General features: G+C 38.5%; 1 protein-coding gene across 1 annotated transcript in view; it reads right to left on the bottom strand.

The window, feature by feature from the left end:
- The window catches only part of MTHFD1L (methylenetetrahydrofolate dehydrogenase (NADP+ dependent) 1-like), a gene marked incomplete at its 3' end in the record, with an annotated part of 105709 nt that overhangs the window by 28959 nt on the left and 49946 nt on the right, over positions 1-26804 (bottom strand). The window contains exons 18-20 of the mRNA XM_008940405.1: positions 24189-24329; positions 16080-16148; positions 10034-10145 (exon numbers count right to left, since the gene is read on the bottom strand). Coding sequence (XP_008938653.1) covers positions 10034-10145; positions 16080-16148; positions 24189-24329 — 322 coding nt within the window. The remainder of the gene's footprint in view (positions 1-10033; positions 10146-16079; positions 16149-24188; positions 24330-26804) is intronic.

The raw sequence follows: 26804 nt of genomic DNA, 5'->3' as shown, positions 1-26804 counted from the left end.
GAAAGAGTTGTGTTAAGCTCTAACATGTTGCAGAAGAGGTCAGCCTACAGAGCATTAAAATACCATGTCAGCTTGTCAGTGAATTCCTGATGCATGTTTAAGTACTGGCAGCTGCCATGGCTCTACAAAACCCCCATTACCCTAAAGTTCCTATTACTGTAGTGTTTGGCATCTCCCCATTTGCTATGGCAAGACAGTACTCGCCTCCAATAAAGTTTATAAGCTCAATAGTTGGGAACAATTGGGTTACATGTGCAGGCATGGAGGCTGAAATTACTTGCTTAACGCCAGGAAGCTAGTCAAGGATGGAGGTGGTAACAAGATGGACGCGTCCTGACATGCACGGCAGCGGCCTCAGCCATAAGATGAACTAGGAGTTCTCAAAGACCACGTGCTCCTGGTGGCATGCAATGGACTCAGCAGCTCTGTCTCCTCATCTTTCACTGGGCAAGAAAGAGGAGAAAGGACAGGTCTCCTCAAGACACCAGCTCCTCCAGAGCCGGCCAGCAGGAACGTGTATGCTGCCCTTCCTGCCTCCCCACTGTCATCATGGCAAATCCTGTAGGCATGGAATCCCAACCCAAGCATTACCTCACTACATCTCCCATCTACTCTGGAAACCCATATGAAGAGAAGGAAGCATGGCTTTCTCAAATAAGCTGTGCATGTCCAGCTCTCCGCTTGCTTCAGACCCAGCCAGCTCAGCTGCAGGGCAACGCCTCATTCAGCACGTGCCGAACACACACACACACGTGCCACTTGGTCTGAGAAAATACCACTTAATTCCTTTGACAGAAAGGCACAGAGCAGCATCCATCCGCCAGCAGGGCTTCAAAAAACCCCTTTGAAAACACCCATGCAAGGCCACACCACCTCTTCATTATTTTCTATCATGTTATCATTATGTTTTAAATTGCTTTCCTCACACTGAATTCACTTGACCCATGAATTCAAACTCCTTTTAATGTACTAATTAAAATGCCTGGTCTCTTACATGACATCTGGCCTGAGAACAGTGGTAACTCCTGGTCAATAGGAAGAAAGGCAATCAAACACAATTTTGTCACCCTGCAGGGTAGACTTTATGAGCAGAAGATATGTAACTATGAATTACAGAAGCTCTAAATGAAAGGAAAAGACAGACAGAGTTGCTACACTAGAGAATGAGGTGCAAAGGAAATTAAAACAAACCACAAGGGTCTTCAGCCACACAAATTAAGAAGCAGAAGTGAATAATATATTAAAGATGGAATTGAAAAAAAACAAGAGCTGAATGTACTATTCTTATCAAAGAGTAAATCAGGAATTTCAAAATCCTGGAAGAAAAAAACCCAAGCACATAAAGCTTGTATCAGTATTTAAAATAAGCTCCTTTTCTCTTGGTGCCTTGGACCTGAAAAATATCAAAACCTGTATTTAAGTAATGTAAGAGAAGTGGACCCAAATCTGAGTGACTACAGGATTAATGGCTTTCAAACATATTTTTTAAGAAAAGAATAATTTATTTTTTTACATTGAAATAAGTAAGAAATATAGCCTTTGTCTATCAGAGGCAGGCTATGCTAGATACAAACCTTTCCCCAGTAATGAAAATGTGACATCTCATCAATGTGGCCTTCAAGAGAAAAAAAAAACAAACAACACAACTGTTACAGCAATACATAGAAGTGTGTTAGCAAGGCTAAAAGAAAGCGATGATTACATGACTGTGAGAGGAGACTAGGCAGCCATGACAGGAGAACTGTGGAGAGGATAGAGGACAAGCCTGAGGGTTTTCATTTACTATTGACTAAACAGTCTCAGCAGAAAGACTGAGGAACTAGGCTACCACACAGGAAAAAGATGCTGTGGTATTTAAGAAGAGAAACAGAATGAAAATTCTGAGTAAACAGCTAATGCCTTTGAGGATTAATGCTAAAAATTTGACCTACTGCTTGAGAACTTCATACTTGCAAACAACACAGAAGTGTGGGAGCCTAGAAGTATTAAGACAATCACAGGAAGAATGATATGTGGAAAATAAGAAAGGTGATTGGTCTGAGGATAAAGGCAAGAGTGAGTTTGCAGAGCTCTGTGCATGCACCTGTGTTGAAGAAAGTGAATACTGTAACAGATGCAGAAACCAAAAAAGCAGATAGGCTGTGTTATAGGAGTGGCAAGCCTTGCACTGATTGTAAAAGAACAGAAAAGCTTTGTTTGTTTGGTTAGTCAGACTGGATTAAAATTTTCACCTGAGAAGAATAAACTGGAATGTGTTTTTACAGAAGAAGAGTGAGTCCAAATTGGTCCTGGAAACCCAGCTAGCCTACCATCTAAGAGTTAAAAATCCTAGTTATTTTCAGTCTAGAGCTCAGTCAGTTTATGAAGGAGACCATCTGATATGCTTGTCAGATAAAGCAGAGAACTCAGCTACATAGCTGATGATTTATAATCACATGTTTTTTTATTCTTGTAAATTGCCCCTCATCGTACTGGATACCAACAACAGATTTGGGAACGTACATTTACAATTACAGTCTGCAGCAAGGGAATGCCAAGTGAATTTCTAACACTTTGTAGATTTATTTTTTCTTTGAAGGGAAGAAGGTAAAATCTCACTACAAGATAGGCCACAATCCGGTGGCTTTTCTCTTCAAAAGAGCATCACCTTTCTTACTGGGCAAAACATCACTTTTCCATGACAAGCGTAATGTTGCTTAGACATAATCCAATAGTTCACGACCAATATTAACTTTCAGTTTTGTGTTTAGCTCTGCATAATTTACAAGCTCTCAAATTAATTCAACTCTGAAATACAGTAACATATGATACCAAGGTCAAGGCTAGAATTCTTCCCGCCAAACACAACAGTTCAGGACAGCTCTCCTCTACGCCATGTCTCTTCTGAAGCGCTTTATTTTGCAACGTATACTAAAGATCAGAACTGTCAGAAGAAAAAGTTTCAAGAAATCTGAAGTGAAAACGTGGAGCCACTCGGAACTGTCTCAAGGACTCTGAACACACAAAGGTGTAAAAAAAGGTTTTGATTTTCATTCGGCATAAAAACTCATAAATTCTAGTTTACAACATGTGGAAGAAACGGAATTTCCTTGACCTCAGCAATGTGAAGAAAGAAATTAAAAAGGGCGCCTGGGATGTGTATGGTATCACCATTCAAAAGTGAATAGCAAAGATTCACAGATCTTCTAACAGTAATGGTATCTTATTTTGCAGTTTGTGGTACCACTGTGCCTTGTACTATTAAACCACGATTTTAAGAGCCTTGCAACAATACTGACTAACACAGTATCACCTTCCTCCCCAACATCCCACTGCCACAGCTGTGCTAAGCACAGCTGCTTGAGCAGCTGCCCTGTGAATGGGATCAGTGAAAAGACCATGAAGTTTTGAACATCCCTTATGTAGTGTGTAGCACATATGTTTCAGACTAGGCCAGTAACACCTACCATAATAATGCTGTCAAACACCTTGTACCATGAAACCTTAGCCCTGCTTCAACACTTAAAGCAAGAAAAAATCTACATTGGTTCAAAGAGCAATATATTGGAATGTAATTACATTACGTTCTGTTTCTTGTGAAAAAAAAGGACTGAAGAAGTCAGAGATGAAATAACACAAGGTAGAAAGATGATGGACAGAATCTTAAAAATTAAAGCTCTCTGGAGGGTCACTGAATTGGACTCCTTTCTAGCAGTATCTACTAACAACCAAACAAAAACCAACCAAACAAAAAAATCCTTGAACTCAACATTTAAATGTAATAATATCACATGTACTACTGGTGCTGAAAGAAGTTTATCCGAAGTATTTGGGTTTATCTCCTTCTTTGGAAAAAGTCTACTACCACGAACATAGTTTGAAGTGTATTACAGCATTAAAAAAAAATGTATAGAAGATTATTCACCTTAGTGTGTAAAACACACACAGTTTTCATAAGGTGGTTTATCGACTCATTATACGTCTGCTCTGATATAAATGTAAAATGTAATCCTTATTAAAATCCTTAAAATGTAAGCATGTAAAATGGATATCCTTTGAAATATGACTTTATATGTTTTATAACAGATATTTAGACCAATAAGCATCATTAGTTTATTCTGATGAGACTACCACCACAACAGAGTCAATTACTTAGCTTATAAAAATTTACTCCTCCTACTTGCATTTATACCATTAAAAATGTGTGACACAGTCTTTCCAACTACACCAATTGGACCCACTGAAGAACAAAAAACCAGAAAGTGAACCTTTCTTAAGAAAAGAATCAACAGCTTGCAATAACTCTCCTTTTGTCACCTGACAGGACACCAGGAAAGACGAAGTCGCACTACATTGTGCTCTCAGCACTGGATGGGACATGCTTATTAGGAGTAAGAAAGAATTAACCTCCAAAAATACAGTCCAAGCCTGAAATACAAAATTCAGAAGGACTTTTGTTTACGATTCCAAAAAAATTCACATTTCACTCTTCTGATTTACAACAACCTTTCTTCAGCTGAAACACCTTCAAGGGATTAAAGAGATGGATGGGGCAATCTGAAAAATTCTTTTTTGCAATAACTTCTGACACACTGACAAATATGACTCAGGGAAAGGAAAGCTCATTCCTCTTCCTCTTTCATCCTTTAAGCCTTCAAAACACCTCTGGGCAGCCTGCATTTACTTACTAAAAAACCTAATAGTTATACCTTCTCTTCACCTTAACAGAGCATTAAGAAACAATCGACTGATTCAGAAAAGGAACTTGCAGTTTTAGACGAGCATTTTGCTGCTTTAAGGCAACACAGGAGGAGGAATGAGCTGTGGAGAGATGTAATGTAAGAAGCTCTGATGTTGTGAAATATGTTAAGCATCAGAAATTATTTCTTTCTGAGCCAAGCACCAGACTCATCACAAGGAGTGACTAGCTGCATTCTGTGTTGATAAAATTACCAAAATTTCCCTGTCCTTTTTTTTTTTTGGTTTACTGGTATCTGCTTTCCTTCCTTAGCAAGGCTGCCTGCATATATGTCCACAGGAGTAAACAAGGACTGTGAAACACTTTGCTCTTATGGCATGCCTGAAGGGTGACAAGTTAGTATGGATTCTAGTCCCCTCTATTCCTGGGTGCAATTCAAGGCACCTCTCTCTAAACAAACCTTTGTCCCTAGTGAGACATTTGAGACATCAGCAACCAGAATAAACTCCAACTCATTGACTTTTCTTTGCACTCCCTTCCTCTGTTCACCCCAATATGAGATGTGCCTCCTAAAACCTGCAGAACCTCCCACCATTCACCCTGGAAACCATCACAAAAAAGAAAATGAGCAGAACGGCAAACACTACTGTGATAAAGGCACATTTTCCTGTGCTTTGCCAGCTGCCTGTCAGTAGGTACTTCTCACCTCTTGCCCTCTGAGTAACTAGAAAATCTTCCTGCGACAAGGACTTTATTTTTTGTTCTGCATGCACACAGTGTTTATGACTGGGACTCTTAACTGTTAAGTCCAGATATGGACTTCTGATATGGACTTCTACTGTCAGAGAAACAAATACAATAATTCTCTGTTCACTTAAGGCAACCACTCTAGCTTCAGGAGACGACTTCCAGCAAATCAAAATAAACTCCCCCCTGAACCATGCTAGATGAACAAAAGCACAAGGAGAAATTTGTGCATCTTGCAAAAAGACTGAGTTGTCAGTATGTTTCAACAAGTCTCTGGGAAGAGGGAACGGACAAGCTGAGCTGAAAGACTTTAGCTATCTTGGACTTAATGAGGGCCTGTGATTCACTTGGATACCTAAAACTGAAGCAGCGAATGCCTTCAGTAAGTCAGAGTTCACAACTGGTCTCAATGGTTAAACTTTGTTTAGATTTTTTTTTTTTAAATGAGACTGTCTACACTGTTAACAAACACTACTCAAAAGGTGCAGCATGTTACAATTCCAGCTGCAGAGAAAGCACAGAAACAGGCAATGCAGGGCAGAGAGAAAAAGTAAGGTTTAAGAATAAATTTTAAAAGAACATTTTGGAGCGATTTTTTTTTTTTTTTTTTTTGCCTTGGCTGTGTCACACGGTCACACACACAGTGGGATCTACACAACGGAGAGTTTTTTCACTGCTAGCTGTCCCAGCTCACCCTCCCCTGCACCAGCTCTGGTGTTTTTGTGACTCTGGGCTGAACTGCTTCTGTGTTAAGTCAGCAGAAAATCACGCCAACAAAAAGTGCAATAGGCTTCTGTGGGGATGTCATGCAAAAACAGTTGAGCACAGGCTGAGAAAGGAGATGTAATAAGATGTAATAGATGCAATACTACCAACACATATTTCAACAAAAACACCATCTTATGTGGTGCTATCTCGGCTTCCCCCTGCCACACATACAACCATTTGCCCAGACACTGTGAGGGGAAGGAAGGGGATTGTTTTATTGTAGTTGTTTTTGATCAAGACCAGCTCTTCAGTTCAGTTTACCACAAGGCTCTACGAACAGGTGTGCTGGCAAGTGAGCAGTTGCACAGGACTGGAAACAAGCAGCTGGAGGAAGGAGGCTGCTTAAGCCAAGACAGAAAATAAAAAATACCTGTATTTATGAAACTGGTGCAAGTTCAGGCTACACTATTCTCCTTAGTCCTGTCTACACACTTAGCAGGAGATTTGGCTCTAAAATAACTATGTATTAAGTAAAAAAAGAAGTAATAAAAATACATAATAAATATAAAAATATATACAATAAAAATATAACTATATTATCTATATCCTATATAAATAATAATCCCATCTCACAGTGAGCGAGCTAGCCTACGAGCATTAGGTTACTTATTCTGCTATACAGGAAACTAATTTAACTGCAGATTCAGTCCCAGACTCTTTATGTTCCTGCTTTGGATGCAGCTGCACAAGGCTGAGAGCCAAACTCATAGCTCTGGTCTCTAAAATGCCTCTCCCAGCCACACAGTTCTGCCACTTACCTTATGCTATTTCCAGCACCTCTTGGACCTCTGTGAGCATATGCAACTAACCTACATAGCAAAACATGAACCCAAACTGCTCATACAAGAATCTAATGACTTCTAGAATGAATGTGAGGAAAGTATGAATTGCACAAGAACAGTGACAAAAGAGAAACCTGAACCTGGAGCAGTGAACATTTTTTACTTTTAGCAAGAGTGAGTAACTAAGCTTGTTCAGCTAGTCAGAGAACAGCAGCATAACTGTCCTGCACTCCCACTGTCCCAATTAACTACAGGATCAGCTTTCCCAGAGTTTCCCCAACAGCCATCTGAGGTTCAGGTGGACATAACACCACACAGAATGCAGTGGAATCTCCTGCTACCTTCTTTGCCATGTATCTTCACAAGGCACTGGGCTTTCCGGCTGTATGGACATGAGCTCAGTGTGGACTGGTACATATGTTGTAGCTGCCACTTTAGACTCCAGTTGTGTAGGGTAGGATAGGACAGTATTTAATAAATCAGCAAGTATTACAAGTTGCCTAGGCCCATGTGTTCTGACTAGCTACCAAAAACAATGTAGTTTTTAAAACCATAAAGGTTATGGTAACTGTAACCACTAAAACAACGATTTACACTTGCAAAGTTTATTTAAGCAGGCCACTCTAGGAACTACTACTTTTAATAAGCTAACAAGGATCTATAAATTGTGTAAATGTTCTTTGCTTAACAGAGTAAAAGCAGTGTCATTTTGAAGCCAGTTTCTCAGGGATTTGTGTTCTGTAGAATAAAATCTGAAGAAGAGCCTTCAGCTGGCAACATGCAAAGCTTTTGCTCTATTGCAGCTACACCATTTTGTCTCTCAACAAAGAAACTGGGGCCAAAGACGAACAAAGCAAAAAAGACTGTTAAAGACAAAACAAAACAAAAACCAAAAAAACAAACAATCACAAAATGCAAGGATATGCTCTCAGTGCCTGAGGGAAGCAGTGAATGGAGTGGAATCCAAATCCAAGGTGATACTTCTTGGGCTGCAAAACCCAGATCAAGACTCAAGACTGCTGCCAACATACTTCAATTCACATGATACAAAACAGACTTTCCACTTGAAAAAATTGCTTACTGCAGGCACAAAGTCACTTCACCCAGCCTGTGAAAAATGTTAGCTAGCCTAAACGCTTTTGCTCCTCATTCCACAAAGCCACGTAACAAATACTGCTTAATGAAATGCCAGTGGTTTTATTGCTAAATAAATGTATCTAGAATGCAAAATATTGTTACTTTTAATGGATGTTTGATAATTAGAGTAAAATTAAGAGATCCTTTAGCTGTAGAACAGCAACACTGGAGAAAACAACCCTTTTCCTTGACATGATCATGCATTTTTAAAAGGAAACAAACACACAATACGTGCTCAGACTACCTTGAAAACCTTGTTTCACCACATAACCTGCAACAGTCTATTTTCTTACACAGGTCAGCGTTTTCCCAGCTACTCCTACCTAGACAGAAGTGAGAAAATATTGAAGCAAGCTTTTCCCAAGAATACTCTTCCTAACAAAATATTGCATGCAAATGTCCAAAAACCTTTGCAAATTATACTGAATCAGAAGGCCAAGAGTTGGCAAAACTGACTCTAGGAAGGAATGTTGTTAATAATACCCTAACAAAGATCTTAAAACAATTGTGTACACTTCTGCTTGATTAAAAAAAATTAAGAAGGATGAAGAACACTTCTTCTAGTCACGGAATGCTTATTTATGGAAATCAGACGCTTACCTCTATAAGGATGAACAAGCAAAAACAAAAAAACAGAAAATTAGTAAATAGTCTTAAAAGAAGAAAATCCTCAAGATAATGAAATACACAAACAGAATTTCTACCTGTTCAATGTTTTGTTGTTATTCAGAGAATACCAAAATGACATATTTCTTTAAGAATTTTTTCAGTCAGTATGATCTACAACAGTTCCAACATTTTTTATCGGTATTAATTTTTGTTACTTTTAAAGATGTCTGTAAGAAGATATCCCTTTATCTTCTTCACTAGTCAACTACTTTTTCTAAGAAGTCTTTTTATTTTTTATCTGTAAATATATAGCTTGATTCACATAACAAAAAGTATGTAACACTGCAAACTCCCCCATCCTTTCTATTATTATCAATGAATTTAAATAGAACAGTACTTTCAAATAATTTAGTTCTCTTTATGTAATTTAAAGCAATATATAGATGTGACATAGGCACATACATGTATGTTCCTCTGTTAGCTTGAGGGGGCTAGCATAAGAAACCTCATTCCACATTACTGCACCTCTTTGAGAGCATTGCTCCATAAGTACCCAAAGTACAACTCTAGGATCACCATAAGCCAGGGTGGGTGGTCAGGACACAGAAGGGAATGGCTACAGCAGGACAAGGGCATTACTACTTCAAAGTAGCAATGCCTCTAACTTTATTAATTCTAAAGACACAATTTTTACAAAAACTAGTTCAGTGTTCAGCCACAAGTTTATCTTGCCTGCGACCGTAACAGTAAGTTCTTTGTGTCTGTTGTTGCTTGTGCAGGCTGAATTCTTAATATAAAAAGAGCCGTCCCACTTCCATGCTTCCATGGGAATACGAAGGCTTCACGGTGAGGTTTACAACGGACCAACCTAATGGCTCACTGCCACCAAAATAAGGCAGCCTTACTCTTCCTTCTATCACCTTTTCTCTGCTGTTCCTCTGCACTCAGGGACATCTGGCCCCTGATTTGGCTGAGTTTGCTGCATTGGCAGAGAAATAATTCAGCAAGAAAAGGGAATGATTTCTGTCTGTTTATCAAGAGAGGTCAGATCAATACTAATACAATGAACTTCTTTCAATTCAAACCAGTCATTTAATTGGTTCAGCCATCTTGTGGAATCTCAAACTTGAGACAAACAGTGAGGTGAGAGAAGTGCTTTTGTTTGTTCACACATTCACTTTAAGATTATTATTAATAATAGCATACAATGAAGTAGCATTCTTACCTTTCATTGCTCTTTTATCTATTCACTTACATCACTGTTTGCTAACTTACCAAAAACCATAACATAACAAACAAAATAATTACTTACCTACAAATCCTTTTTCTCCAACTAATTTAAGGGCAATTTTATCTGCCAGAACAGAAGAATTTCCATGTGCAATATTAGCAAAAGGTCCAGCGTGAACAAACACTGGTGTTCCCTGAATGATAAAAATACATGTATCATTAATTTAATGGATAGGTAAGAACACAAACTCAATACTCTTGCAGACTAACCAAGGATACATATAAATCCAAAGCACATATAACAGAGTAAGAACTGTTGGGTAATTTTGGAGGGTTAGGTACGTCTTTGGTGCTTGAGACCCCACTCACTGACAGGCCTAGATGTCAGAACCTGCTTCATTCAGAGAGTGGGGATGCTGATACACAGTGGAAAAAGCATTTGCTGCTGCTGGCCTGGGAGCCCCGGGTGCAGAGCTGAATTCCCCTACACTAGACACTGCATAAATACACCAGGAAAGTAGACTCTGTAGCAGCAAGCAATCTAAAAAAGGAAAAGGACAGGCAAAGAGTTAACAAAGCAATGGCATAAGGAAATTTGTCAGATAACAAGGAAATCTCAGCTTCCTTGTTATTTTTTTGGCAGGCATCACAAGGAAAGGAGAAATTAGAAAATTACCATCTACAGATAGGGATAAGAGTTAGGTGAGATATACTGACTGCTAGCTTTCTCCAAGTCAGAATACACAATCAGATGGATGTCACTTCAGCTGTCTTACTATAAAATACTTGAGCAAACAAATCCCCACTGTTGTGTTAATGCTTTTAAAAATCCCCAGCTGGTTCAAGACAAGGTAAGCACACAACTTAAGATTACCTCCAGCAATGTTCTTCACATATTCTGTATTAAGAACTATTGTCAACCCTGGAAATTTCAGGCAAGATACTGTTCAATCTCTCAATTTTTGACCAGAAATAACAATTAAGGAGGACAGTGTTCCATGGGTCAGCTGCAGGCCACATCCAACAGTCCCATGAATCACAATTTGGAAACTACTAATCATATAATAAAAGCCGTTTTTTCCCCTGCCCTCCCTCCCCCCAAGTGTCTTAAGAAAATAACCTACATAGACCAAAATCTTCATGTTTTCCATAAAACACCAGAACAACTGCATTCCAGTAGTGAAATACTTGCTACTATAGCAAATAGATCATCATGTTTCAGTAGCACTGAATACAAATCATACGAAATGTATCAACAACAAGCATCTGTTCTTATTGCTTCCTTTAGTAATTATACACAGCATAATTATACATAATTAATTGTTTCGTTCAGAGCAAAGACAAGAACCAGCACATCAAGCTTCTGATTTGTCCTAATAAAACAGTGGATTTTTTTTTTTTTTAAATCAAGAGTGGAAAAGAAAAATATGCATACATATGGGCAGGGGATATTCTCAAAAAAAAAAAAAGGCCAATTAAGCTACAATTCAAAGACAACTCTGCCTCATATATGTTAGAGAAGACACAGTCAAACAGGAGAAAGAAAAAAAAAATAAGAAATCATGTCCTCTAACAAAAGGAAGGATGTAGATTATTAACCTGATAACATACTGACATCATAATGTTTGCTTAATTTTTTTTTTCCTCTTGTAACCATCTGCTAATGACCACATACTGCAATATCAGTTGGCATTTTACATATTTATGCAAAAAAATTAACTGACTATATACACCTTCAACACTTCTTAGAGTATTTAGGCATGCATCTAATGGGAGGTGCTGTGCAAATTAAAAGATTACCCCTATCCCAAAGAGCTTGTAACTTATACAAAATAAAATGCAAACCACTTTCACCGACCTAAGCTTAAGTTTTACTTAAGTTTTACTTTAACCCAGTATTTAGCCTTCTGGCATTCAAATAAATAAGACTAGTTTCCAGGTACCAGATTGAAATCCACAGCATTTATTCTGATTTGTGCCTTATTACTAACTAAATTTCATTTCAGTCTTCCAAGCTTTCAGTTTCTTGTGGCCAGCAACTACAGGGCTACTCCCATTAAGAGCCAGCAGACACGTGGGCGGATGTGATGAACAGGAGCACAAATACAGATGACTAGAAGGCAGTGCAGCCCAAACTGCGGCAGCTATGCAGAGAGGGGGCCACAAGAGTCTGCCAGAACATTCCCTGTGCAGTTGTGCTTCCAAGAGTTCATTCACACAACACTGATTGAAAAGAAATTCAGATTGTGGGATCCAACATCCAGAATATCAGTAGCCAACAGGGCCCTTGCTGCTAACCTGAAATCCAAACATGCTACTAAACCACTGGCATGGACAGATGCTACCCGGGAGCTCTGAAATCCACCAGAAGAAAAGGAGGAATTATTTGAATGGTGTTTTTACAAGGGCAATCCTGGAAGAAAAATAAGTCTAGGTATTGAAGGGAGTGACCCAGCAGATCTTGGGCGCCTCAGACACACCCTGGAATAGGGACAAAAATGTCTTCTCGGGCCAGCATCAGTAATTCTGTGTCAGCCCATCCATCTCACTGGGCAGAGCGCCACGTTTTTTGTTAAACTCTTAATAAACTATATGGAGAAACAAACAGTGGCGCAGGGATGGATGCTACTGACTGTTTTTGGTACAGGAAATTTTATTATCTAGGTTTTAGTAAAAGAAAATAAATGTCAATAAGTATCTGAAGTTATCTGGCTGCTAGAAAGGTATTTATAATACTTATTAGCATCCTCCTCTCAGCTTTACTGTGAGTGGCACTTTAAACATAACGTAAGCAGACCAGAGCAGCCAGCCTGCATCTAGAAAGAGCTGTCCCATAGAGCAGCTGCTCTGATACACATGGTATAAATAAATGCTCAACATTAAAAGATCAGTTCATGAGGGAACAAATCTATCATGACAAACATGAATAAACACTGTGAAAACATTATGTACATTTCAAAGTCGTCGCAATTCTACAGCATTGGATGCAAGTTCTACCAAAGCCTGCAGTTACTGTAGGTAGAGTGCCCCACATTTCCCATTTTGAGATTTTACTGTTATTCTTGCATATAAAACAGTCAATCACAAACACCTTGAGGGGGCATTTCTGGTGACACAGCAGCAGAGCTATGAAGGAAATCAAGCCACCAAGAAACCTCTTTAAAAACCAAGAAATTAAAACATACCTATCAATTCGCATGTGAAAATAATCACTGACACAAGTTGCCAGTTTGGTTCCATGCAGGCTATTGGCCATTTCTGATTTATGAACTTCTAAACCTCCTCTCCAGTGCATGCAGACACCCATAGAGAGGTGGCCAAAATCTAGCGAGTAGATTGCTCTTCTCCCCTTTCATAGGCCTGTCGAAGTAACTCCTCAGACCTCCAAAAATAACAAAGTACCTATCTACAGGCTTTTTGCCATATCACAGAGGGGTGCAGCTATCTCTGCAATTGCTGCTTTCAGGCTCTGCTACCCATTGACACAATCACTTGCAAGTTATGCCAATTAACTGTCAGTATCAGCCAGAAGTCATCTGGAATATCTCCTGCTCCTCCTTCTCAGGCAGTCTGCTCACCATTCCCCAATACCAAAGTGATCTGGAAGATGTGCTTTGGTGAATAGTTTCATCCCTACCTGCAGAACAGTTCCACAACATAGTCTGAGCTGCATTTGTGTTCTTCTAATCATATTATTTTGTTTTTCCACCACCTGTGTGCTGTAGGACCACTTCTGATGTTACTGTTGTCAAGTCATGGTGCTATTGCTAAAGGTTTTTACACTTGTACTGAAAACTCATTCTCCCTCAAGGGATGAGGATTACGTTGCCCAACTATCAGCAGTCTCTTTGGAAACTTAAGTAGCATCCATAAGAAGAGAGACTCCTTAATAGGATTATTTCAAGTGTAATTTAGGCTTCAGTTCTTATTTCTGGTTTGCAAGACGAGAGACTTGCAGTTCACCTACTCACCAAAACTATGTCATTCCCTACAGCAGAAGGGACATTATCACATCCACCACCTCAGAGTACACCAGGATTAGCTTGTGTAAAAATCTGTCATGCTGGAAAGCTCTAAATTCACAGGTGGATCACTGCACTACATTCAAGTGTGCAAGGCAAAATGTCTTCCTCGTTCTCCTGCTTCTCTTTTTGCTTGGAAAAACTGAAGCTATTAATACTAGCACCTCTTAAAGCTATTAACCTGAATAATTAAAAATAATTAAAAGTGTTTATTCACAAAATGAGATATGACACAAGCTTGAGGCTCAAGAACAGCAACAGCATGGGCAGTAACAGAGCAGGCCACTACATCTCCAACAAGAGCAATGACACAGTCCAAGAGGCACACATCAACAAAAGCACAGCACTGTCCTGGGAAAGATTTAACTTAACTGCAGATTTCTGCTCTGGGATAGGTGACTCATATTAGCCTGCAAGCCAACAGGTATTCAAAGGATCACAGAAGTTTGTCTTTGAGACTCAAATGGCAGGAGTGGAGCATGAAGCAGTCTTCTGTTTGCTATTTCAGTTTGCTCTTTGAAAAATAACCTTGTAAGAAGAATTTTTTTTCCTTGGGTACTGCGGTCAGGGTCCTCCTAACAAGCAATAGTGTTTGATGAAAGTTGGCAGATGTTTCAGCCATATCATAGATTAAACTAGAAAAGAATACCACATAAAAGCAGGAATTTCATTGCAAAGAAATGTGAATATAAAGAAATGCAGTAAAAAAAAAAAAAGCATGCAAGTCCAAGAACCAAATGCCTCCCTATCAAAAGAAACTCTTTTGACATTTATAGTTGTCTTTTCAAACATTACAATACCACCACATTATTGTCTAACAGATATGCAAATTGAAAATAGAGTAACACAGACTAAACAGAATCAAAGCTACTTTGTCACTGATGCTTAACGTACACAATGTTATCCAAGTGGCAATTTAATACAGTTCTGATCATGACATTCTTGGTTGTACGTGACCTCCAGTTTCTGCTACTGGGTGCTAGATTGAATTCTAACACTAACATATATTCTTCATACAGCCGCATGAAAGGACGGATGTTCCTTTCAGGAAAAAATAATTAAGATGGTTATAGTAAAATAACAGATTTAAATTCTATTTTTCTAATATGCCCTAAGAGTTAGAAGTTGTCTCCATTCAAACACAAAATCAAAAAGGTAGTTATCACTTTGACACACTGTAGAAAATGACACGTTTACCAGCTTCATATTGCATTGGTATCTTTCTACATTCTCCAACTTTTCACCATACCAGGAATTGTTGTGAAATATTCCAGCGATGCTATTTTAATGCTGAAACTTTCAATAACATACATTACTTTTTCCCAAAATGCATTTTTTTCCTAAAACTGCTTCATTATTTCCCCATTTTTCTTCCTCCCTCTTCCTATAATACTCATCATTCAGCTTGCTATTGAAAAGATAGCACTAGACTGGCCAGACACAAATTTAAGTTGTACTAATTGTGTTCTTTGAGCTGTTGAAAGCAAGCTCACTAGGGTAAGTGTAAAATACTCCTCTCACAGGCCAGCAAAGCTTCATTTAGTCCCTGAAGGCACTATGGCAAGACAGGGTGGCTCAGAGCTGCCCTTTGAAAGCGTGTAAACAGACAAAAGGACCCTCCTGTGTTTCTGAATGGCACAAGTTACAACACGGAATAGAATGGCCCCAACAAAGCACCTACTTTCCACTCAGAGTGTTGGGCTGTGAGAAATATCATGGGAACACACATATAAAACAAATACATAAAAAGTGAGCTTCCCTAGAAGGGCAAGATGGGAAACTGAAGGATGTCTATTACTTGGAAGCCAAACATACAGTGTGCTCAAATGAAGCTCAGTAGTGCACTGCAGCTTGTTTGCAACACCAGGCAAAATTATGCCCAAAGCCAGTCTCAAAGAAAGGGGAAAAAAAAACATCAAAAAGGTATAAGAATGGAGATAGAGTTGATTAGTTAACATACACAAATGAACATATGCTAAAACGCCTTTACGGATTTGGTGCTGGCTCGAACCTTGAAAATCAAGTGTGGTCACTGGAGATAAGCATGGCAAGCACAATATAGAATTTGGGAGCCAGAAAAGGGCAGGCATCATAAACCATACTCACCTCTAATGTCTGCATTAGTGTGGGCTTAATTGCATCTTTCATCAAAACTGCCAAAGCACCTGTTACTCCCTAAAAAACAAAATGGTCCACATTTTAAGGAAGTCAGTTCTAAGGTGCAATGTTTCTGAGTTACACTTAAGCTTACATTTAAAACAAGGAAAAAAGCCTTACACTTTAAAGGAGAAAATGTGCCCACAAAACATAATAGACAAGCAGTGTTACAGCACTGTGTGAAGAATTTATTTGATATTACCTCAAGGCTTCTAATATACTGTACTTACAGCATGTGCCAAAAATTGTAACAATTTTGCTCTGAATAAATACACTTAAAAGGCAGTAGATAAATATTCTTCTTATTTCACAGAGAGACCAGAAACAGAGTTATTAAATGATCAGCATGAGGATGTTCATGGGAACAAAAGATGAAATGGAAGCAAAGGCTGCTGAGACCTGAGAAAGCAAGAAGACAATAACTTGCTAAAACTGCCTAAGGAAATGAAAGACGTATTTCTTCCATGACAGAATCAATACTATGAATCAATAGCTGGCAACAACCAGAAAGGGTATCTTTCAAGACTTGTACAAATATATATGTAATAGACACAGGATGAAAGCCGACACAGAGTTGACTAAGGCTAGATAATGAACCCACCACGAGGTTAAAAGTTAGAAGTGCCTTACAGTGATGATGAGAGGACAAAGGGAGCTCTGAAAATTGTTGCATTTTAGTTGTAAAAAAAATCTTACTCCTCCTTAAAAATTTTGCTGCCTACAAAATAAAATTTCACACCGAATGAATTTTATACATGAGAAAGTCATGGCATCCTTCTACACTAAAATCCACTGCCCGTTTTAGAAAGAAAATGGCTATAGAGTGTGCACGGCACTGTCAAACTATCAGAGTGCTATCTAGAAACCACAAGCATACCTTTCAATTTGTGCCTAAATTACGCTGATTATGAGATGAAAATGTGTTTGCTTTGAAAGAAGTAGATCACAGATGGAAAAAACACAGTAGTGTTATAAGCAGCATCTCCTTTGATTGTTTGAACAATTAAACTCTATATGAAAATCATGACAGAGACACAAAAGTGTGCAATCATTACATAAGTACAGTATTTTACACAACTTCAAGTTTCCCTTCTCTGAGCATCCCATCTGAACACAGACTTCAGGGGAAAATGAAGCAGAATATTTAGCCTCAGATAAAAACGGATTGAAATCAAAATAGCAAAGCTGTTTTCCACTAAAGCATAGCAAGGGTTTCCATAGGGGACAGTAAAGGGAAGGAGAGGGAGGAGGAAAAGACGTTTCTTCACTCTTTGCATTTCGTAAACCTCCACTATCTACAAGTCCCAACAGAACTACAAAGAGCTAATAAGAGAAACTGGTAGCAAAACAATAGTTTTTCCTCTTCTGAATTAGTAAATTTCTGTTTCATAATACACTGATTTTAGAAGTTAGGATCAAAATACAAGGAAGCAGCAGCATCCCAGCTCTCTGCCAGAATAGCTGAGGCTCCACCATTTCCACAGAAGCAGCCTGGTGCTACGTTGTGCCTATACCAAACTACCCTCAGTTGAATCCAGAGCTGAAAGGCTAAAAAAAGAAATAGGAAAATACATTAAAAAGAGAATTGAAATTCCTATTGCTTTTCACTAGCACAGGCTCCTTTATAGCTATAGCTTCATTTAGTTGGTAAGATTATAAACTACCTATTTTAGATAAAGAACTTTAAAATGCAGAACAAATGTCTCATAAAGGTTTATTTTAAACTTTTCATTTTTTTAAAGATTCATAACCAGTACCAAATATTTTTTTTCTGCTTTTAAAATATATTGTAACTATAATATTTTATCCATAAATAAGTTTTCTTCTTAGGGCCATGTAAAAATAACTGCCACTGTTGCTACCTTTGATTTCTTGTATTTTAGTAATTTCTACAAGTCTTTCTAAAGTGGGTACATGTCTTAGGATATTAAATTTTAAATATGTTTAATATAACAATTTGCTTTATAAAACCGATTTGAATCACTTCCAAATCTGAAGCACAAAATAAAATAGTGAATAGCCAGTCCTTGCTCTAACAATCTAAAATGAAATGGAACAAATTTCAATCCTAGTAACTTCTTCATTAAACCCCAGTTTTTAATCCTACTAGTTTTTCAAAACAAATGCATTCTTTTTGCTGTTGATCGTAGTGCAGGATTTTAGGTAATTAAAAAAAGAAAACAAAACAGAGTTTGAAACATAGTTATTAACAGATCTATATAAGCTTTGTTTTTTCCTGCTGTTTGATCAATTCAGCAACCAGCTAGGACAGAATTTCTCAGCCTAGATGCACAGCTCTTCCCCTTCCATCCCCACCTGGAGGAAACTCTGCTTGTCAGTAGTTGCTAGCAACACAAAACTTAAACAGCTAGTTAAGTTGTTCATCTCCTCTCTCACAGAAAGAAGAAGCATGTACGCACTAGTTAGGAGGCAAGAGGTAACAGAAGTCTCTGAAGGAAAGTTTGGATAATTTTACATTTTATTCCTGTATCTCAATTTCCCCATCATCTTATAGCATAAGGAATTCATCATTATGCTAAAAGAGAAGCAGCTGCTGGTAATTTTCAGTGCATGAACACCGAGGCAGTTTACAATCTGACCACGTAAAAGGCAGCTGTAACAGCTATTCAGCTTTCTGGAGACAAAAAGCCAAATGAAAATCTTTACATCCTATCGTCCAACTGGTCAACAGCAAGGTTAACTACTTGAGCAACCACCCATCAGCCCTAATACTCTTCTTGGGCAATGTGTGCGAGGACTGACAAGGGTTAACTCATGCTGGCTGTAGCTATCCAGTTAGGGTGTTCTGTTGTCAGCTTCATGCTGAATGAGACCACTGACTCATTCAAAGCAAGCATGCAAACAGCTGTTTGCTGACCCAAACCATCTTGACTGGAAAGACGACTTTAGGGGAAAAAAGGAAAAAAAAAACAAAACAAACCATCTTTTTCTCCCCACCCCTGCTGCCTGGACAATAATGTTCAAATCTTATCTCCTCTGCTTTGTGGTTGTTCTTCACCAATCTGATAAAAATTGTGAAGCAAAAAATACTTCCTATGCATTTTAACTTTTTGGGAAACTTCATCTATATTAGATATGCTTTCTGGACACAACAACTCAGTGTATCTGAAGCTGAAAACAAAGACAAAAAGATGGAAAGATTCCAGTTAGGACACATCATCTCTATCTGCCTTCCACAGTTCTTAAACAGGTTTGGTGTCAACAACCATTCTTAAAAGCTGAACAGCAATTAAAGTTTGCATAACTACCTGACATGATTGTCAGAATAAAGTTTTCGTTCCTTCACATCCCTAATCCTCCATGCAGCTAGCAAACAATTCCCACAGCTCTAAGTTCTGAATCTGATTCCCAAAGCTACTTAAGAATCAGGTTCCCATTTCCAATTCAGCGAATGTAGATACATTTTTTATAAAAGAATTAGAGGCTTAGACAGTTACACACCAATTAAGCGTGTGAGAGCCCAAGGACCATTAGCTTTCCACTAACTCACTGTCAGAAGAAAGAAGTAGGACTCCAAATCAAATGTATATGGACATCCAACTCTCCTGGGCTCCCTCCTGGAACTAATCCCGAGTACATCTGAAAATAATACCCCTTCCATCTATCCACCAGCCGTCAAGGCAGGTATGCTCCCCAGGACAGCAAAGATCATACAGCACAAAATAAATTACACACGTGACACAGGAAAGGCAAATTTAGATGAAAATCCAAAATACTTTCAAAGCAACTTCCAGCGGAGCAGTCTCTGAAGTCTATCAAGAGTGGAAATGAAAGCCAGCATTAGATGACAAGGAAGGTGATTGAAAGTAACTACTGTGAAATGAATCTGGGTTACACGGACTGAAAAGCAGAGAAAAACCCTTTTCTTTGCAAGAAACATAATGAAGTACTTGTACCTTTCCTTCATTTGAAACTATAGTCTCTAACAAAACGATAATATTTTTCTGCAATATCAGTTTTGTAAAAAAATAAACTCTAAACTGTAAGCTGAGAAGAACTACAACTACTGGTGTTTAAAGTGAAGTGTGTACATGATGTCCCTGATGAACCAGTGAACAAAATATATTCAGCTGACAGATCATTTATAAAAGTAAATATGAAGCTGTTTTGTTTGGTCCGGGAATTATTGAAGTCTAACAGCATGGCACAAAAAGTAAGCTGAGAATAAGTCTTATTTAAAAAAATAGTGATATATTTATTTAATATTTTTCATTGCTGCTGAAACAGTGATCTAGGGCATACATACCCATTTAATTTCACGTAAAGATATGGCATGTGTCCATCAAAATTCTACTACAGTTTAAAAGCCAAAAAGCAATTCAGTCTTCAAAACACTGTGCAATGAGCACCACATTTTGGCAAAAACTTCTGTACATTCCACTACAGAGGATAGATATTTAATCCATTACTTTTGTGGAATGAGTTTTCTCAATTCATGAAATATTCAATTTATCTTTTTTCTATTACTCCTAGCCTGCCTCTGCATCTGGTTTATATCTGCCAATGTGTATTTTAGGTTTTACTGTTGTATTATTATAAATATATTGCATATAAAGTCAAAATTAAGAGCAATTGTATTTTTGTGAAGTATATTGTGTATACATCTGGAAACAAACCACAGAGAAAGGTTTAGTGGTTTTGGTTCACATGGATTCCAATGAACTAAAGACTACTGTCAAACATCTAAACTTGCATAAATTCAATCTGGGTAGTATATATAAAACTCAAATCCCAGAATTTTTTTAAATGACAAGTTAGACTGACCACCACCCACTATTCAGGTTGTGTGGTACTCCCCATGATAAAGCTGCCTTTAAAAATTGTTAGAGTTATGTGCAGTTGCAGTCCTTTGGGCTAAAATGTTCCATATCAAGTGGCTATGATAGGTTCAAGCTTGTTTTGTTTGTTTTATGAAAATTTAAGTCAAAATGACTGAACTGTTCTTAGATTGAAAGCATGTGAAAAAACATGTGCATTGCCCTTCTTCCATTTACTTGTCTTGAGATCTTTCCCTTCTGAGCTATAAAGTCTACCTCTTCTCTGACCTTGACTTAAAAGAAGGATGAAAACTCAGGAGAAGAATGCCTTCACAACAAACCTCTTGCCACATTGGAAAATTTGCTCAGGATATAAATCTCAGGAAAGCAAAAATTACAGCTCAGAGATACTCGTAAGTGAATGCTTAGCCTTGCTCCATCCTGCTCAGAAAGCTTCAGCTGCAATGTGCAGTGTACTTAAAACCTAGGGTGTAACAATTCTTATCTATGGGCTGGACCAATGCTGGGTCTGGACACCTGGACCACAAGCAAAGATCTTTTCTCCTGGATCCTTCACCTTCCAACATGTACAAGGAAGAACTACAACCTGTGCAGTCCAAATGAAGAGTAAAAAGCTGGGCTTGCAGAAAAATAATAACAACATAGGCAGCACAAGCAGCAGGGGTAAGAGTGGATACTGCATTTAATGTCTAGAAACAGTAGGTTTAGTTGCAAGCTGTTAAAACACTGACCACCTGTGAGAAGAAACCATGAACAGACATTAAATGCTACCTGACAGAACTGAAACTTATCTTCTTTGTACATATGAATTATGACATGGTATGGTCTTTGATTATACATCTCCTGCTATTGTTTCCAGAGCACTCAGCCTCATACAGTACACTTTCACAAGTGCAGTATGGATACTCGTTAGTTCTCTTCCTTTGTACAAAGTAAGCAGTATTTAATTTGATCAAGAACTGTTAGTAAGAAAATCCACTACTGATTTCCTTTTTCAATGTTTCTTAAATCCCCACACCACAGCATCTTACTTCTTCACCAGTATTAATGTCTGCAGAAATGAACAACTGTTTCCGTTTCCAGATGCGAAATGGGCACACACAAGGACCAAACTCAAAAGTATTCACCAATTTTGGATGCTCAACCTGAGAGAGCATGAAGTACTTTCTCCTAGTTCACAGCTCTTGGTGGTGTTCCACTCTTGCCATAGATTTCAGCTGTTTAGCTTCTGAGTATCAAGCCAGATTGAGGAATGTGTAACTCCTCATACACTGTAGGAATTAGTTTGTACTGATACAGCAGCCCACATAAGCTTTGTGAAAACACAGGAACCAAATTCAACTCCAGAAAGGCACTTTCCTGCCTTAACCATGAAATCACCTTCCTATTCTTCCACTCCTCATTAGCAACGCACTCCACAACAAAGAAGGTAGGAGCTTCTGCACTTCACAGTCATGACATGCACTCAAGTCCTCCCTGTGCCTGGTATGAAGAAGAGAACTTGAAGTAAAAATGCAGCAGTATAGCTGCAGATGGTCATCATACACATCTTTGACATTGTGATGATTTTTTTGGGGGGAAGGCTGGAGGGGCAGTTCTACAGTGTAACATAAGACCCCTTTAAAGAAGAAATAGAAACATATGTTCACCACAAGTGATGCTATCAAATGATTGAGACGCTATGCATAGGAAGTTTGTTTAAAAAGAGGCCAAAGAAAACCAAATTAGTAACAGACATTTGCTGAGCATTACTTTCACTTCAGGGATGCAGAGGAAAAAGTTCTTTGTGCGCTGTTCATCATTTCAGCCCTAACATATTTCCACAGACCAACTATAGATGAAACAGACTATGGAAAAGCAACAGCTTTCAATTCATCAAGCTGATTAGCATTAATTGGTTGAAGAGAGGTCAAATATTTCACAATATTAAAGTATCTTCATACAAAAGTAGCATCAAGATTAAAATAATTTCAAATGTGGTTTTAATTCTGACACAATTATTTTCAAGTTTTTGCATATGCATTATAAAGTAGCTCACTGCCCACTGCCCTCCATTTGGCCAAAGTAGTGCAACTGAAAAGGAAAATCAAAACTTCAACAGCTAGAATATTAAATGCAGTTCTTCAAGTCTCCTGCATAATTTGGGCTAGTTGATTTGCTTTGAATTTTAGTGATGACTGTACTTAGAAATGTTGGTATGCTTACGTTAATATCAATCTTAAATCCAGGTAAGCTAGATATTATGTTTTAATTTCCTTATTAAACTGGAATCCATTAAGGCTGTGAAGATATCCTTAGCTTAGAGATTTGCCATCTTTGCTGACAAGGCAGGATACTGGTTCCTTTGCTTATTTTAAAAAAACAGTAAGTTTCTTTTTGCCAGCAAGGTGGCATAAAAGTATGGCTCCAAGACATACCACAATTGCAATAAGGTTATATTTAGATGCAAAAAAAGCATAGACATAAAGCATTATAATATTTATTGTACTGAGGGTGCGCTGTCAATCTGCAATGCATGAACTTAATTTGGCATTTAGGCTGTAGAATCCAAGTAATGTAATGTTACAGCAAACTAGTGCCACCCACATTGAGCCTACTCCTGGCATACAGCTGCATTGCAAGGGTTAACTGGTAGCTTCTTGGCTGCACCAGAACCTGCCATACACAAACGTGAACTTCCAACCACTGTTTACTGACTCACAGCTTGGCTATAAGGGCTAGAATTTGATATAAAGGAAGAACACAGTGACTTCTTTCAGAAGCTGAAGTAGGGAAAAGGCAACTAAATGTGAAGAGATAACCCTGTCCCAGGCACTATAAGCAATCTACAAATTAAGAATTGCTTGTTTCCATTCTGATTTAGTGGTATAAGTATTCATGTGGTAACTATCCTTGTAACATCTGAGCACACTTTACATGCACAGTAGCAAACAATACCAGCTCTCTCAGATAGGAGCCCACACTCTGACTCCCTCCAGCACCAAATTTGTTTGCCTTAAGAATTGCAGAAAACTATCCAAGTAGGTTACAGAGACCAGAGACTTCCTGAACCAGATGTTACCAGAGAGTTGGAAAAATGAGTTCTACATCTTGTTCTCATTGCGAGGATGTTTTGGCCCAGAAGATGATCTTTCTTCGATCTCTCACTGTGCTGTTCAAAGCAAAATCCTTGGCATGCACCTGCCTTTTTAATGTTTCAAGAGGCAAAACAAATGCATCAGAGGTTATTCACAAATCTACAGTACAGCACTGAACATACCAAATCCTCTGCTGTTACCGGTTGTCCTTTCTTGTCATTAGCCACCACCATTTTCCCCAGTCTCTCCTTCATATCTTGAAGACTGGTGGTAAGTGCCAGGATGGCCATAATTTCACTTGCAACCGCAATATCAAACTGAGCCTGTAAAACAGACATGAGAGTCATGAACCAAGTATAAGTCAGGTCAAATACTCAAAGAGAATCATCAGAAATAGTCTCACGGAAGACAGATTTCACACTGGAAGTCAAACAAATTCTAAATTGTAACCTACAGCTTCTGAGATTATTCAGAGTAACTACAGTAACTTCAAATACTTTATTTTCCTTCATTAATGTTCTTTATTACACTTAATTTACTTGGGGGCCAGTCTTGCAGAGTGCTTGGTCCTTCGGCTCACATTATCCTTAGCAGAAACTTCCTGAAAGACCATGAATTTTCTTCTGTGGCAGAAGAGAATCACCAGATGTGTTTTGAGCTTCACTGGCATGAACACATTCTTGTTACATTTGGTCACTCTTTCTCTACATAAACTCAAAATTTAGATTCTATGCTGCTAGGTCTTATGCTTGACCTAGGACAATATAAAATATACCTTTGTCCACCCATTTTTTTAAAAAAAGAACAACAAATCACAGAATCACAAAATGGTAATGGCTGGAAGGGACCTCTGGAGATCATCTAGTCCTACCCCCTCACCAAAGCAGGTTCCCCTAGAACAGGTTGCACAGGAAAACATCCAGGCGGGTTTTGAAAGATGGAGGGTCCATAATCTCTCTGGGGCACCTGTTCCAGTGCTCTGTCACTCTTATAGTACAGAAGTTTGTCCTTATGTTTAGATGGAACTCCCTGTGTTCTAGTTTGTGTCTGCTGCCCCTTATCCTATCATTGGGCACCACTGAAAAGAGTCTGCCCCCATCCTCTTGACCCTCACCCTTTAGATATTTATAAGCATTGATAAGATCCCCTCACAGTCTTCTCTTCCACAGGCTAAATAGACCCAGTTCTCTCAGCCTTTCGTCGTAAGAAAGATGCTCTAGTCCCCTATTCAGCTTTGTAGCTTTCCAGTGGACTCTCTCCAGTAGTTTCCTGTCTCACTCAAACTGGGGAGCCTAGAACTGAACAGGGTACTCCAGATGTGGCCTCACTATGGCAGAGTAGAGGAGGAAAACTTGCCTCAACCTTCTCGCCACACCCTTCTTAATGCACGCCTGGATGCCACTGGCCTTGGCTACGAGAGCACCTTGCTGGCTTTCCTAACAGCTTCTGCCCTTTATCACCGATGTTCCTGCTTCCAGATTCTGTCTTGACAGCTACCATGCACCTGCATGTTTAGTCAAAACTTCTGAAGACACTTGAGCAACTTTCTGCATTGGGCACAGGCAGGGAGAGATATATACACCACAGAAAACAAAAAAATAATCCTGTAATTGAGGTTTTTCAGCTTAGGGATTCCAATGAAATGATGAAGTTACAGAACAGATTTTCTGTATTCCCTAGAATCAGTTCTATACGTAACAGAATATACATATGCAGCATACATAAGACAGGAAATAAGCCTAAGAAACCTATGCCCAACCTATACACGGGAATATTATCTAACTTTATCAGAATGTTTATAAGGAGACAAAAAGTTTTTATTAACATTGTTTCTATAAATACCCAAAAGGACAGGAAAAAAAAAATCTCAGGTAGATGCTCAAAGAGTGACATAATATTTAATTGAAAAAAACAGGCAAAAAGACTGTGGTAGCAGGTGCTATTTTGACTCTAATAACCTTTATACACCTATGAAGTGCTGACAGAAGCCTTTGCTGTAAAGTCAGTTCTCTACTGATGAAAGGATCCACCCACATGGATTCAATTGCAGGATCAAGGGCATCAGTCATGTAATACTCTTTGGAAACCACAGCATCCCTGTTCATTAAAATACAGACTTTTGTGCCTGCTGTGCTCTGCCATTTTCCACAGGTGTCATTGATTTGAAGAGTGCTAGAACATCACTCCAAATATTTATAAAATGCATCTGTTAACTATGAAGCCCTGCTTTCTCTGGATCTCTGGCTAGGCTCCAAAATGAGTTTTTCTAACTCTTAGCTCTATTTCTCGAGTCACTAAGTCCATGTTAAAATGTGAATGGACATGCATCAGTCCAACACACCAAAACTGGAAGAATTAAGGTTATTTTAGCCAAAATAGCACAGAAACAACATTTGACAGCCACGTGTCAACTAATATTCTACAACAAAACAACCCACATTTAACTCAGCATTGTAATTAAGGTGGTAAAATGCTGTACTTCCTGTGGCTAGCAGAACCTGGCTCAAAGCTAATAATCACATTGAGTCACTGAAACAAATCTAAACCTAGGAAAACATATCAAGTGTTGAATGAACTTGTACCAAGTATAATATTTTGTAGTCCCAGCCCATTATCAGAGATGTGTATTAGCTAATATTGAGGTTTTTGTAAGTTACAGACAGAGAAGTCTCTACTCTGGTGTTCAAAACCAAAACATGTATGTCCCTGTCCCTGGCAGGTGGTTTGAACAAGATGATTTTTAAGGTTCCTTCCAACCCTAACCATTCTATGATTCTTCTAAGTTCTTCTCAGTAGTC

The sequence above is a fragment of the Merops nubicus genome, unplaced genomic scaffold, assembly GCF_000691845.1.
Source record: "Merops nubicus isolate BGI_N331 unplaced genomic scaffold, ASM69184v1 scaffold7715, whole genome shotgun sequence".
Taxonomy (NCBI): domain Eukaryota; kingdom Metazoa; phylum Chordata; class Aves; order Coraciiformes; family Meropidae; genus Merops; species Merops nubicus.
Note: the sequence above shows the minus strand (reverse complement) of the source record. Positions and strands in the feature narration are given on the sequence as shown.